Source organism: Nannospalax galili, unplaced genomic scaffold, assembly GCF_000622305.1.
Source record: "Nannospalax galili isolate Female #2095 unplaced genomic scaffold, S.galili_v1.0 scaffold104, whole genome shotgun sequence".
Classification (NCBI taxonomy): Eukaryota; Metazoa; Chordata; class Mammalia; order Rodentia; family Spalacidae; genus Nannospalax; species Nannospalax galili.
Window position 1 is genome coordinate 1,111,455 of NW_008353596.1, and position 15,961 is coordinate 1,127,415.

Here is a 15,961-nt window from a genome sequence, read left to right on the forward strand (position 1 = left end):
TTTATTCTTTCTTTATTCTTACATGTTTTCTTTCATGTTTTCTTGGTCAAGTAACATGCGTGTAACTTATTGTGGTTCTATTCTCAGCCTTCCATGAATCTAAACTTACTTGGAGTTTGTCACATAAGGGAAAATCTGGTTATGCCTTTTTAAAAGTAGTTTTCTTGTGGAACTGTCAGTATGTTGTAAAGTGAGGAGTTCTTACTTTGCATAGACTAGAGATAGTCAACAGTATTGTTTTCTTGGTCAAGTAACATGCGTGTAACTTATTGTGGTTCTATTCTCAGCCTTCCATGAATCTAAACTTACTTGGAGTTTGTCACATAAGGGAAAATCTGGTTATGCCTTTTTAAAAGTAGTTTTCTTGTGGAACTGTCAGTATGTTGTAAAGTGAGGAGTTCTTACTTTGCATAGACTAGAGATAGTCAACAGTATGCCTTTAAAATTAGCACCATTGTGAAATAGTGTGTTATACAGGTTTCCTTAAGCTGGACACAGCTCACATTTCCTTTAACCTGAAAAAGGATGGTATTGTTACATAATATTGATCATAGTATAGTTAGATAGTGGAAAAAATGAATAAACTAAAGGTAATGAGGATGAATGTCAGGGGTTTAGTGAAAGGCAACCCTAGGAAGCTGCATATAATGTGAAACTTTTAAAAAATCTCCTAAATAAGTGAGATAAGGGAGAAGTCCATTGTCTACCAGTATAGATAAAATTAGTGTGTCAGGAGGATTACTGTTACCTCTAGGGTGGGTCATAAGTAGACCAGCATAGAAGGGTTCGAAAGCAGTCCTGATAGTTTGTTAATTCCTGGTTCCTAAATTGGATATTTTTTGTTTTAATTAACATGCATCATATATATGATTTCATGTGTATTAAATATTACATTAAAATGTAGCAAGGGGTCAGGGAGATGTCTTAGCAGACACAGGTGCTTGTCACCAAGCCTGATGACCTGAGTTTGATTCCCAGAACTCACATCATGGAAAGAGAATCAACTACTGTAAACTGTCCTCTGACTTCCATACATGTGCCATGTCACATGCTCTTGCGTATGCACACACACGTTCCCAAAATAGATAATAGCAAGATTCAGAGACCTGTTTTTCATCAGAAGGATAGTAAATGAAACTATAGATGGTCAAAGTCCTTACTGAAATTAATGCTTTCTTGGTAGTAAGATATGTATATTGAATATCTGAAGCCAGATCTAATTCTTGATGCATACAAATCGAAGAACTTTTTATAGTTGGTTACGTTCTATAGTTCTCACATAATACTATTTCAAGCTCTCTCTACTTGGTACATAGAAAAACATTAATAAATGTTTGTCTCTCTCTCTCCCTCTCTGTCTTTCTCTCTTTCTCTCTCTCTCTTTTTTAAAGTCTTTTTGAGACAGGGTTTCCCTGTAGCCCCAGCTGGCCTTGAACTCACAGAGATCCCGTGCCTCTGCCTCCCAAGTGCTGAGATTAAAGGCGTGTGCCACCAAGCCTTCCCATCTTTTAATCAGAGCCAGTGAGAAGAAATATATCTCCTTTTAAAAGATACCTATAGTGTGCTCAAAAGAAATTGTTTTGTATTACAAAAAATGCCTAACATTGCTGCAGTTTTCCATGTGTGTAGTAGTATTCAGTTTCTCTTATGCAGACTAAACAGTTCAGTTAATGTTGAACAAAGAAAATTATATGCTTTAGTTACTTGTGCTTTAATTTAGATGCTTAATGGCTTTTAATGTTGCAAAATAAGTTTATTATTGTATTATGCTCTCATTTGTATTATATTGCCTTGCTCTCTCATATTTGCAGTGATATGGTCATGGTTTACGAAAACAATAATCCCTAAGAAATAGGTCATTAACAGTACTTAACGATTACTTGTGATCTATGGTAATGACTGATTTCTTTGGGATTATTGCAGTTATAAACCATAATTACAGATTATTACAGCAATAATTATTTTGTTAGGGGAAAATGTTCTATGCTTCAACAGCTGCTAAAACAAGTGCCTTGAACATTTCAGAATGAAGAGAAAAATGGAAAATTATCATGGAAATTTAGCCTTATTATAAAATGAGATTCTAAAAAATTTAGATATGAAATTCATGTATCAGGTTTCTTTTTCTAAATTCAGTTTATATTTGTGTGTTTACATGGTGGATGTAACTTTGGGGATGCTGTTTGGCTACAAAAGTTTTTTTGGTGTGTATTTAAGATATACAGCATAATGACTTAGTAGACATATGCATACTAAAATAAATGTTGCAATCAGGCTTGCCCATCACCTTCCGTATTGTGTGTGCTCGCAAAAAAGCTGAATACCTAAAACCTACTCTGTGAGGTTTCCATTACACAATATGGTATTATTTATGGTTGTTCTCACATGTGTATTAGAACTCTGAATGTAATCATTCTATATAATTGTAAGTTTATACCCTTTGGCCTACTTCTCTCCACTTTCTGACTCTTCTTGCCTTTGATGGGTCGCCACTGTTTTCTGTGTATCAAAGTTCTTTGTTTAGATTCTATATATAAAGTGAGAGTTTGCAGTATTTTTGCCTCTGTGTCTGGCTCATTTCTCAAAGTAACTTCTCAATCTGTTTTACTTTGAACATTGTTTAAAATGGAAGTTTAGCCAGGGTTGGTGACACACACCTTTGATCCCAGCACTTGGGAGGTAGAGGCAGGTGAGATTTCTATGAGATCAAGGCTAGTCTGGTCTATATAGCAAGTTCCAGACCAGCTGGGGCTACAGGGAAATCCTTTTTCAAAAATAACCAAATAAATAAATATATTAATTAATTGAAAATGGAAGTTTAGGGAATGACTTGATGTTTATGAGAAATATAATTTCATCTTTAGCTAAGTACCTAAAATGTATCTAATAGCTTAATAATAGTACTTCATTGGTTCCTAACTAACTTGCTCAGCCTAAGTTCCTAAAAGTTAAGAAATATCTTTTTCAGTTCCTCCCTCATACAATAGAAATCATGACTTTGTGAAATAATTAAAGGGCAAATATGCACTCTATTTCTCAAAGTAAATAAATGAACCTCCTTTTAAACTTACCATTATTTTATAAAAATGCTTATAATTTTGTCACATTGCTACTTTTATATACAGTTCTTTGATAGTCAAGATATCATTTTAAGGTCATAATAAAATGAATTAAGAATCAACTGTTGAGAAATCCGTATCTTATGTGTAGTGTTATTAGTCTGTTACTAGACAGTGGTGCTCATTACTCAGCATTGCAAACTTCATTCCAACTGAGGAGTCTCTGCCATTAGGTTCAGTTCTTTTTTTTAAAAATTTTATTTGTTATTTTTATTTTATGTGTATGCGTGTATTGCCTGCATGTAGGTAAGTGCACCCGTCTTGCGCAGTGCCCATAGAGGTCAGAAGAGGCAGTTGGATCCCCTGGGACTGGAGTTATAGACAGTTGTTAGCTGCCATGTGGGTGCTGGGATTTGAACCTGGGTAAAACAACCAGTGTTGTTAACCGCTGAGCCATCTCTCCAGCCCTGTAAATAATGTGTTTTGCTCTGAGAAATAGAATAGGGGGATGGCACAGGACAGGGTCTTGTTGTGTAGACTGATCTGACCCCCAAACTCATGTCTGTCTCATTCCTCCCAAGTGCTGAAACTGGATACAAGTGCCACCCTGCCTGACTTAGAATAGAATATTTTAGAAAATTGTTACTCCGTTGGGGCAGGTATAATGTTTTATATTCCATTAAAATTAGATTTGCAGTAGTTCAGAATTACGTTCATTTTAGAGAGTGTGTACATAACCCACACATAGACCAACTGATAGTCTGAAAACCAGTTAGTCACTGTGAAGAATCCCATAATCCCTCAGATTCTAAGAAATACAGCTGATTCTAGTTATTTGATGATCATGGTCTATAAAATGTTAGCACTGACTTTGCAAATACAGAATCATTGTTCCTACAGGCACTAAGTCCCAACATTGCCATTTTCCAGTCAACACATGTCATTGTTTTAAGTTTTTTTTTTTCATAAGAGTACTTTAAGTATATTGTTAGTTCATTTACACTTAACTCAGGCCCAGTAGCACTATTGATTCATATCTGAACACGTTATCTAACACATCCGTATTATATATGGGGCATGTAATAGGATTCTTTTTTTTTCACTCAGGAACACTACATAGCACTTGAGTGTGACAGGCCATCTCAAAGAGCAGAATCACTAGCAGAATAAAAAAGTGAAAAGCAGTAGAAATAAATAGACCAAGAAAAGAATGCTTGTTAGAGCTGAAACAAGAAGGCCTGAACTGGGATCATGTTTCCAGACAGCTTTAAATTTTTACTGTTCTGCACATATCTGAATTGAGTGTTGACTTGAAGTTAGAAATACGTTTTACCAAAAGGCAAATTCACATATCATGGAATCTGCAAATAATGATTAGTTATTTACATCTTGTATAGAATATGCTTTGAGAAGAAGTTGCTTAAGTTTAAGCAACTTAATTAAGCAATAGAAATAAAATTACTTTTAATATTTATTTATTTATTTATTTATTTATTTATTTATTTATTTATTTAAAGGGCTTTTGGGACCTTCTTGCTTCCACCTCCACAAGGCTGAGGCTAAAGGTGTGCACCACCATGCCTGGCCTTGTTAATATTTATTTTTAATAAATATATATTTTAATATTCACTAAATTGGCAATGTTACCTTTTAAAAAAGATTTTATTATTTTTATGTATACGAGTGTAATTGTAATGCCTGCATGTAGATAGGTACACCCATCTCATGCAATGCCCATAGAGGGCATCAGATCACCTGGAACTGGAGTTATGGATGGTTATTAGTTGCCCTGTGGGTTCATGGGATTTGAATCTCAGTCCTTTGCAAGATCAGCCATTGCCCTTAACTGCTGAGCCAGTTTTCCAGTTCCCAATGTTGCCTTTTTATTTCATGCTGTTTTTGGAGATGATCTCTTTATTTAGTAAACTATATATTTGGCAACTCATGCCAGGCACTGCTTTAGACTCTGGAGATAGAATATGTAATAATATCTGGTAAAGAACTCATATCTAAGATACATAAAGAACTTATACAACTCAGTAATAGTGACAATACTTGAAAATAGTCAAAGGATTTTAATAAAGGTATTTTCTTGATCAAAGTCATAAAAGTAGCCAATAAACTGAAAAGATGCTCAACATCATTAGTCAATTAGTCATTAGAGAAAGGGCTCTTCAAATCATAGTGAGAAACTACCTCACACCCACTAAGATGGATTTAATTTTAAAGACAGACAATAGGTACGCTTGTTTTAAAGACAAGTGTTAGTAGGAACTTATAGTATTTAGAACTTTATTACTGGTGGGATTGTTAAATGGTGCAGCTTGATGAAAACAGTTTGAGAATTTCTCAACACATTCAAGGTAGAAGTACAACGTGACTCCTACGTATGCCTGAGAAAAATGAAAACATACATACATTTTCTAAAAGTTGTAATTGTTGCACAACCCTGTGAATTTACTCAAAAACATTGAATTATTTGTTTTAAATGAGTTGTGTTGTATATGAATTTTATTTCAGGAAACCTGTTAAAATATGATAGATTCATGAATCAAAGATTTTCAGTAGAACACAGAATTATAAGACTAGTGTCTATAGATGTTGAAATCAGTGATGATTATGATAAAATATTGCTGGAAAGAGACAATGAATCAGGATCCAAATTTTAAAATAAAGGGAACCAATCAGCAGGACAGTAATAATTGCATCAAGAAGGAATATATGTAATTTGATGACATAAGATATAAAGAGGAATGCTTATATCATTAAGAGAGGAAGAATGTTCTAGAGGTAGAAATGAAGAACATGAATACTTCATGTTCAAGTTGCCAGATAAAAGAGGATTTTTTTGTTTTGTTTTGTTTTGTTTTGTTTTGTCTTTTTTTGAGACAGGGTCTCCCTGTAGCCCCAGCTGGCCTGGAACTCACTGTGTAGACCAGGCCTGCCTTGAACTCACAGAGATCCTCCTGCCTCTGCTTCCCAAGTGCTGAGACTAAAGGCTGTGCTACCACACCCAGCTTCAGATAAAACTGTCTTGGAAGAGAAAGCCACTAATAAATGATAGCGCCTATCAAGGAAGCATTAATCAGGGAGACTGTATATTACATAGACTTTTATATTGACCAGAAAACTGTTTTGAAGTACATCAACTTTTTAAATACTTTCAGTTTCTTAAATGGTTTTTTTTCTCCCTGCTGTTGTTTTCAGTAACACACATTGTGGAACTTGCATGTTTTATAACGAGTTAACTGATCAAATTAGTTCTTCAAACTTAACTGTTTCTCATTGCTCATGTATAAACTACAGAACTGATAGATTATGGTTTATTCAGGTTTTTGTAATAAATAAAGAGATGTGTATATTTGCCAGAATGTATTTCTAATTTATAGCTAGTTTGTCATCACAATAGTTTGAATATCACCTATTACAAAGGAGTGGTTTGTAGATTGTTGTGATATAATCATGACAGTATTTTCAGGAAAAATACATTTCTCTGAAATTTACTTTTTTTAAGTCTTTTAATAAGCATAGTATTTTATTGACCATTTAACACATTTAAAGGAATACAGAGTTCACATGAAAAGATTTCCTAGTGAAAGCAACATAATTGATTTCACAATTGTGAAATAGTTTGCTCATCTTTGAAAAGTCAGATCCTAAAAATGGTACAAGATTTCTTAGTGACAGGACAGTTTTTTGTTGTTATTATTCATGTAGGTCCCAAAAGTTTTAGAGGACCGGATACCTGTATCAGTGATCCAGAGATCTGATGAAGTATGCCTTAAAACTCATTCAGTTAATAACTCCATTCCTAAATTTGTCAATTTAGGCCTCTCTAAAGTAAGATTTGTGAAAACTATAGATGTTTGTGTTTAGGTGTGTCTTTTCATATGTGTTACGCACATTTATGTGGAGATCATAGTCCAACCTTGGGTGTCGTTTCTTCTGTGCCGTCCACCAGTTTTTGAGGCAGGGTTTCTTCATTGCCAACAAACTGCCAAGTAGATTTGACTGACTAACCAGGAAGCCCCAGCCAGCTGTCTGTCTTTACCTTCTCAGTGCTGGAATGATCAGTGTGCCCCACATTGCCCAGCTTATTTAGTGATCAAACTCAGATCCTCCTGCTTGCAAGGCAAGCACTTCACTGAGAGTCAACTCCTTAGGCCCTTATGTCATTACTTAAAGCTATGTAATCCATTAATGTTTTTTGGCCATAAGGTAACTCAATACTCAATTACTCAGGAAAGTTGTGGTTTTCAAAATACAAAAAATTTAAAGGGAATAAATTCATTACTATCTTTAACGTTCCAAGCAGAAGCATCTTCAAAATGATCAGAAAGATACTACCATGAAATTGACCATTCATAAAAGATGCTGGTTATTAGTGATATAGTTTCTTGTTTTTTTAAAGATGGGATCTCAGTATGTAGCCCAGTCTACCCTAGAAGTCTCTGTGTAGTGAGCCTGGACTTAAACTTGTCATCCTCCTACTCAGCCTCCCAAGGCCTGGGATTACTCTCATGTGATAGTGGTTTTGTTGTTTTGAGCCAGGGTCTCACTATGTCTCCTGTAATACATGGAGCTCCTGCTGTCCTTCTACCTCAGTACCCCCCTCACCACCATTCCATGAGTGCTTGAATTTCCTGCAAGTGCTACCATAACCAGTGTTAACAAGGGATCCTATTGTCCTCCTAACTCAGTACTCCCCGTCCCCATCTTTTGAGTGCTAGGATTACCTGCATGTGCCACCATGACCAGCATTATGATACTTTCTGACTGAATAACAGTGTGTTCTACACAATACATTTAGAGTTTTGTTATCGAGCCTGATTTTAATCATGCCTTATTTTCCCCCATTTTGCAAATGAAAACTTTGAGACCTAAAGAGGTAAATAATTTACACAAAACCACTGCAGATGGTAGAACTATGAGTCAAACATAGTTTTATCTGGCCTTAAGATCTTTCAGTTTCACTGACTTGATAAGTCTAAAACATAACTCTCTACTTTCTGTCAAAAACTGAGTTTATAATAGTTGATTACTTGTTCAGAGGAATAGATCATTTTGCTAATTTTGGAATTTTCTAAAAAATATGCCTATTTCTGCCAGTACTTCCTAACCCTTTTTCTTCTTTGTTATGTTAGGACGTCTTGCATGGCTGATATACTTAGTTGGTACAGTTGTAGGAGGGAGGTTAACGTACACCAGCACAGATGAACATGATGCTATGGATGGGGAATTATCCTGTCGGTAAGTAGTGGTAATAGAATTTACAGAAATTTACCAAACATTTAAAATTTTAGTTGTTAGTTTTGTAAGGCCAAATGTGGCCTTTAGATAAAGATGTTATTTCCTTTTTCTTCATAAGAAAATCAGTACCTAGAGGTTAAATGATTAGAATTTGATTCTTCAACAGATGTACTCAATTTTCACCTAGTGACCACAGCCATAATAAGCTATTGGGTTACTCATCACACACTATCTAAACTGAGGAAAATTCCTGTGTCTGAATGAGATGAACAACTTGGTTTTCCACATATTTTAATTGAAGAGCATATTTCTTGCTCAGGCATCCTTTTTTTTTTTTTTCATTTGGTGAAGGCTTGAAATTCAAATGAAAATAAATATGTATGAATTTGAAGAGTACTTCTGTAATTTTTGTAAAGACTTTGATTCTTTTAAATTAATGTGTGTGGGTATATATATACTGCATGTATATTTTCAACATTTTTTAAAAACAAATTGTTGGGTTGGATGTGGTGGCACATACCTTTAATCCCAGCTCTTAGAGATTGAGGCCAATGTGGTCTACATTGTGAGTTCCAGGTCAACTAGTGCTACAGGGAGATTCTGTCTCCAAAAAAAAAAAAAACAAATAAAACACAACAACAAAAATAAATAAATAAAAATAAATATTACAATGCTTTATAAACAAAAAAATGGAGTTATCTAACTAATTTGGGGCTGTTATAAGATTAAAATGTGTAACATTTTTTTTATAATGCTTAGAACAGTGCCTGGTAAATAGTGATGTATTTTACACACACACACGCACACACACTTCTTTAAGCATAATGTTGTAAACATTTAACTTGTAAATTAAATAATCTAACCTATACCATAATTTTGACAGGCCTTTGACTTTCAAGTTCTATATTTCTTAATTTTTCTTTATTATAAATTGCTTTCAAGTTAACATTGTTTTTATATAGATTGAAAGAATTTCATTAGCTTTAATTCCTGAAAACTGAAGAGTTCATCTAAGTGTCAGTAGCATTTTAAGGACTCATCATAAGTAAATAAATGACCTCTGGAAGAGTTGTATATGTTCAGTATCCTTAATCTGAAAACCTAAAATCCACAATGCTTTAAAACACAAAACTTTGAGTTCTAGCATGACCTGCAAATATTCCAAAATCTAAAAAGCCATGAAATCTGAAATACTTAGTGTGTCAAATATTTGAGATGAGGGCTACTCAAACTATGTGAATTTATTTTCCAAATCCAAAGCCTATAGACATCATTCTTTCTCAACTGTTGAATACTAGATAGTAAAGTATTGTTTCTAGTTTTAAATGACAAATGGCTTATGTTAATTTGTATTTCTTTAATTCTATATGGCATCTGACATTGTTTTTCACTCCTGTTTTTACTTTTTCATATATATATGTGTGCGTGTGTGTGTGTGTGTATATACACACATACATATAGATTCTATTATTTACCCCACTATTTTGCATGTGTGGTGTATATACATGTGTTTGTGCATGTTCCTGTGTGTGGCTACATATGTGTATGTGTAGACATGTGCATATATGTGTGTGTGGAGGCCCAGAATTGACACCTGGCATCTTCCTTGATCAGTCTCCAATTTATTGACTGAGGCAGAATCTATCACTAAACTTGAAACTTGCTAATTCCAGCTAATATAGGTAACCAGTTTGCCCCAAGGGATGCCTTGTCTCTGCCTCCTGAGTGCTGGGGTTACAAGTAGCCACCACACCCACCTAACTTTTACATGGCTCTGAGGATTTGAACTCTTGTCTTCATACTTGCATAGCAAGCTCTATATTCACTAAGCTATCTCAGGTCCTACGTCACTTTCTTTTGTGATTGTCTTCTAAAATTGATTTATTTTTAAATTTTATTTAATTTTTATGTTTATGAAATTATTGCCTGCGTGCATGTAAGTACACCCATTTCATGCAGTGCCCGCGGAGGTCAGAAGAGACCTTCAAATTCCCCTGCAACTGGAGTCATGGATAGTAGTCAGCCACCATGTGGGTGCTAGGAATTGAACCCGGGTCTTCTGCAAGAGCAGCCAGTGCTCTCAACCTCTGAGCCATTTCTTCAACCCCCTAAAAATTACTTATAATAGCTCAGTATATATTACAGATCTCAATATTTACTATTCAAACTGCAATCCATTGCCACCTCCATCTTCTACTGGTTTGTAATGCCATTTATATCTTACACAAGATTCTTGTGTCTCTTACCAGGTCTTTCATATCTTTCCTTTGATCCTAGAAGTCTGTATCATCCCAGTAAAGTTTTTAAAACCATTATATTTAGTTGTTAATAGTTACATTATTGTTCTTAAATGCAGTGTGTGTGTGTGTGTGTGTGTGTGTGTGTGTGTGTGTGTGTGTTAGTTCGTGAATGATGTATGTGCAAATGTATATGTGGGGATGCATGCATTTGGAGTCCAGAGGAGAACATTGGGAGTCTTTCTCTATCACTTTCCACCTTATTTTTTGAGACAGTTTCTTCATTGAATCTGGGGCTCACTGTTTTGACTGGCTGGTCCATGAGCTCCTGGGATCTGCCTTTTTGCCCCTCAGCTATAGGATTAATAGCACACAGGGCCATGCTGGCTTTTATGTGGGTGCTGGGGATCTGAATTCAACTCCTCTTGCTTATATAGCAAGCACTCTTAGCTACTGAGCCATCTCCAGCCTTGAATATATTCTTAAGTTTTTGATAAATCTGTTGTAATTTTGAATAGAATTCTTTTAAAATAAAAATTGAATCTGAATATAACAAATATTAGTTTTGTTAAGATTTATTATTTCCTACACTGTTACTTTTAAATATGAATTACAATGTGGGGTCTTTTAAAAAAATGTTCACATAACCTTTAAAACATATGAAACATGTCTTGTGCCTTCTTTTAAGTAACATATGCTTCATGAAGTAAAAATGACGTGTTTTGTGTTATGGTTATTTGATATTTTAGAAGTTTTCATCATTAAGCCAGAAATACATATGGCACTATTTCTTGAAAAACACAGCAGGTATCTACTGGCTAATTAGAAAAAATTACATTTTTTCTTTAGATAACAAACATATTTAACTTGAACTAAGGTTTATGGTTTTTAGTAGCCTGTATTCCGTAGAAAATAAGGTTAAGTGGAATTTATGGGATAGTATTTTATTGCAATGTTGAGATAAGTTGTGTTTCCCAGAGTAAAGAAAAGAGAAAAAAGAAAATAGGTGCAAGGACTAGAGAGGGTGTTTGATCCTTATTATTTGGGTTTCTGTTTTTGTGACCTGCCTTCATGATAAATTTGTTTACAACCAGCAAATCAGTTCCCATGGCTGTTTTGCTATCATTTGTAAGTATGTATATAGGGATAAAACCACCTGAATTGCCTGTTGCTCAGGTTCTCAGCTAAGCATAAAAGACAGTCTTTTGCGTTCTTGTTTCAATACTCACATTATAAATTAACATCCTTTTGCAGGCTCCTTCGTGCCACATTTGTCATGTTTCTGTGCTTTTTGTGCTTTCATTCCCTAAAATGGCCCAACTATGGTGTTGAAGTGCTGTTTAGTGTTCCTGTACAAGAAGGCTGTCATGAGCCTTTCAGAAAAAAATACATAAGAAACTTGTTCCAGACATGTTTCTTAATACTATTTCCTGAGAGTTCTGTGATAACAAATTAGCAATATGTATTAAGTAAGGTGACTTTGATGTGTCTTTGAAAAAAAAAGACAGATGTATCATGAAGGTTAGTAATGTTATTGACAAAAATGGGACCTGAGGCATAAGCCTAACCCTCTATTTCTCCCACAAGCAGCTATTGAGTATTCACTGGTCCAGTGTTCTCAATTAGTACAGACCATAACAACCATGAATAATGAGAACCAATGAATACAGTAGAGCACTACTGCAAAAACACAGTTGGTTGCTTGCTTTTATAGGAATTTTCCCCTAGAGGCCACATTGAACCACTGTGCCTCAAAACGGCCCATAGTAGGGAGTTACTAATGACAAGCGACTTATCTGTTGTCTTGTTTCTGTGTCCTGTTTCTTATTGATTGAAGTCTATCCCTGGGGTCTTTAACATCTCACACTGCTTAGTTGTGTTTGAGGAGAAGCTGGAGAAGCGGTAGAGCTTCCTATAGTCCCTGTTGAGTTGGCTAGAGTTGAGATGGGTCTTTGTTCTTCCCTGGTGAGGAATTATAACTATAGGGATTGTGTGAATCTTTACTGGGGTCTCAAGATAAGTGGATGAAATCACTCATGGAATGAGATTGTGGGAGGTTAGTGGTTATATAAGCAGGGCCACACTAATTCAAAGTGGGGTGTATGCTAAGGTTTGCAATTTGTTTGCAAACAACATAAATATTGTGTTTTATAATACTGAGATTCTATTATGTAAAATTTCAAAATAATACTTTCATTCTCAGTAATTAGAACCATAAAACTATCTCCTCTATACAGTTCTTCACTTCATTCAAATAGCACCTCAGACATATCTCTTTGAAGAAACCTTCTCTGACCTCCCTATTCAAATACCATCCTTACCTTGCTTTAGCTTTCTTCATATTACTTATTATCTCTGTGTGACTTGTGCATTTTACTAGACGAATGGAGGAAATAGACATCAACTCTTTTGTTCATTGATATATTTTCTCTTCTGCTTAGCAACCCTGAGGGAGTTTAGGGTTTTGTGTAGTATGCTGATAAAAGATATTGTACACATTTGTGGCTAGATGCCCTAGTCGGCTGACATGCTTCCAATTGTAGTGAGCCCTCAGCATTATTCATTGTTTCTCTTGTTTCAGTAATTCTAGTCTTCCAACTTTTCACTAGGATGTTCTACACTATGTGCACCTTCACTCACTGATTAAAGTTAAACCCATGTCTTTATGTCTTCTTCCAGCCCTGACTCTTCATTTCTCATGACTGACCCCACAGTTGCCCAAACCTGAGAGTTATGCCCATCTTTTCTTCATTTCTGTCTCCAGCCCCAATATCAGGTGTAAATAAACACAATATCCTAATAAAAATCTACTGTAGCTACCTGAGGTGGACAAGGCTAAGAGCTTCCTTCATCACATAGCAACCCTTTCCCCAAGACTGCAGAAGGCATACCCAGAAAAATTGTGAAAGGCAACATCATGGACATAGGAGGGTCATTCTTGATTAGTCCTTACCCAGGAAAAAGATAGCAATTTAACATAAGATATTTTTAAAGATATGCTAAAATGAAACTCTCCAACAGGAAGTGTCTTCTCTAGGACCTGAAGGGATAATATATGAGATATAGCAGAGTTCTTTGTGCACTTTTCAGTGGCCTTGTGGGCATTTCTCTGAATTCTTACCTAGCAGTGAATGAAAGAATACGGCTGGGTCCTAGGAGTATGTTTGAGTTTTTGGTATGTGTGGTTGTGCCTGGGATTGAAGAATGTAAGGATGAGAAAGTAAATAAAACACGGACACGAAGTGATCAAGATTAATGTGGGTCTCACAGGACCTGTTTAGCTATGGGTTTCCAGCTCCTTAACTATCCCATTTTAGACTGTAGGAATGCTCCCCCAAAACTGTTTTAACTGTATACCACAGTGACCTGGTTTATCTCCTTTCCCCTTTGCTTCTAGTATATTCTCTAGAGGAATATTGGCAGGTAAGGCCTAGCTGTTGGAAGGAAACCAGAACACTTTTCTAAGGTCGAATTCTGGCTACTCTAAAAAGGATCCTTGTAAGGGTTTTAGGAAACTAGACACTGCAACTTCATTATTGCTGATGTTTGTAGGAAATTCAGCTCCAGGAGCTGCACAGTTGAATATAGGAGGTATTCCACCAGCTGCTTTGATTTACTTCCATTGTAGCAACTTGGCCAATTGTTAGGTTGTTGGTGGCTTCAAGAACCAAGGTTCCATCTGACCTGATAAGTGGTTTATCCTAGGGGGGGCATGTTGCTTCCGTTTATGCCCATAGCCATGGGGCCCTTCCACATCTCTTGCTCTCATAGTTTCCTTAAATCAACCCTGTTCTCCACTACATCATTTCTTCCTGTTCATGTCACATCTGTTCCTCAACAGCATCTGTAATCTACCTGCCTAAGCTTGATTTGTTTTGGTTTTTTTTTTTTTTTCTCTTTTTTTTTATTTAATTTTTTTTTACAATTAAAGTTTTTTTTGAAAGTTTTATTTTTATTATTGTAAAATATATTTTTATCTTTGCTACAAAAGGAAATACATAAACACCATCTAAACCTACCACATCATGAAGAAGTTGTAACAAGACTACACAAAACACCTCCAGTATGACAAAACTTAAGATGATTATAAAATATTACCAACTTCAGATGATAGAATTTCTTGAGTGGTCAGGCTGAATGCCACATAAGGACAGTCAACTTTAAAAGGCAGATAAGGGATTTCCTCAAAAGAGATTACACGAGTCATTATTGTAGAGACTAGAAAACATACCCAGTGGGCTTAAATAGTAGACTGTCCACTTAGAGTAAGAGGAAAGAGAGAGCTATACCATCCATTCCTCTACAAAGTACAGATCTGCCATGGTTAGGGAATCCATGCTGGTCTGGCATTTTGGATATATACATTCACTTTGTGTTGTAGAAAATGATCCTATTACCTGCTCCATAGTGTCCAAAATATAGTATATTGGAGTATCCAAAATATAGTATAGTATATATGGTATATAGTATAGTATATATAGTATAGTATCCAAAATAGAGTATATCCAAAATATAGTATATTGCACACACATAGCTACACATTTTCAAGAAAAGATTGTATGTTCCAAGTACTAAGGGAACAGGGACACTCTGTCTGCTCAGCTCTTTGCAAGCCATAGGGTTTAGGGGCCTTTTAGCAATTCTGTCCCAAGTACAAGACTTGTATCCAGAACAGAGGGGCAGCATGGGGCCGTGTGTGGACATTTCCTTCAGACATATGATCAGTTTTCTTAAAGACTGGAAAAGAGTATCATTATCAGTTACAGTATTTGTATTTCATAAGCAGTTCAGGGACAGAAAGTCCCTTTGCTTATATAATCAGAGCCAATCTTCCCTGAAACCCACAGAGTGGGCAGGCTTGTGCTATTATCCTCATTTGCAAATGATGAATAAATTGTAATTCAACAAGATTTGGGAATCTACAAAGAAGTCCATTGCAAATAAGTGACTGAGTTCCTTAATGCTATGATTCTGGTCAGTTTGACATGCATTAAATTATTTTCCAGCTTTCATATTTTACTTGTCAGTTAAAGATTGGAAATAAAAATGCTTTTTTGCTATCCTTATGAAAAGGCTGCTTAGTCTTCAACTGGAAATCACAAATACAGAAATATATTTACAGTTTATTGCATTTTTATCAATCCTTTGATAAAAATTACTTTGTAAGGGCCAGGTGTGGTGGCGCAAACCCTTAGTGCTAGCACTTGGGAGGTAGAGGCAGGTGGATTTCTGTGAGTTCAGGCCATCTTGGTCTACATAGTGAATTCCAGGCCAGCTGTTTCAAAAAAATTACTTTGTAAGTGGACTTCTGTTTTTATATTCCATTTATAGTATATATTGATTATAATTAAGGAGCAGTTGCAAACTTCAGCTCTTCAACATAATTTGTATGGGAAATTCAAGAGTTTTAAATAT

General features: G+C 35.4%; 1 protein-coding gene across 1 annotated transcript in view; it reads left to right on the top strand.

The window, feature by feature from the left end:
- LOC103748181 (ran-binding protein 17) overlaps positions 1 to 15,961 on the top strand; it is a 100,824-nt gene that overhangs the window by 70,563 nt on the left and 14,300 nt on the right. Inside the window, exon 13 of the mRNA XM_017802627.1 lies at positions 8,204 to 8,309. Coding sequence (XP_017658116.1) covers positions 8,204 to 8,309 — 106 coding nt within the window. The remainder of the gene's footprint in view (positions 1 to 8,203; positions 8,310 to 15,961) is intronic.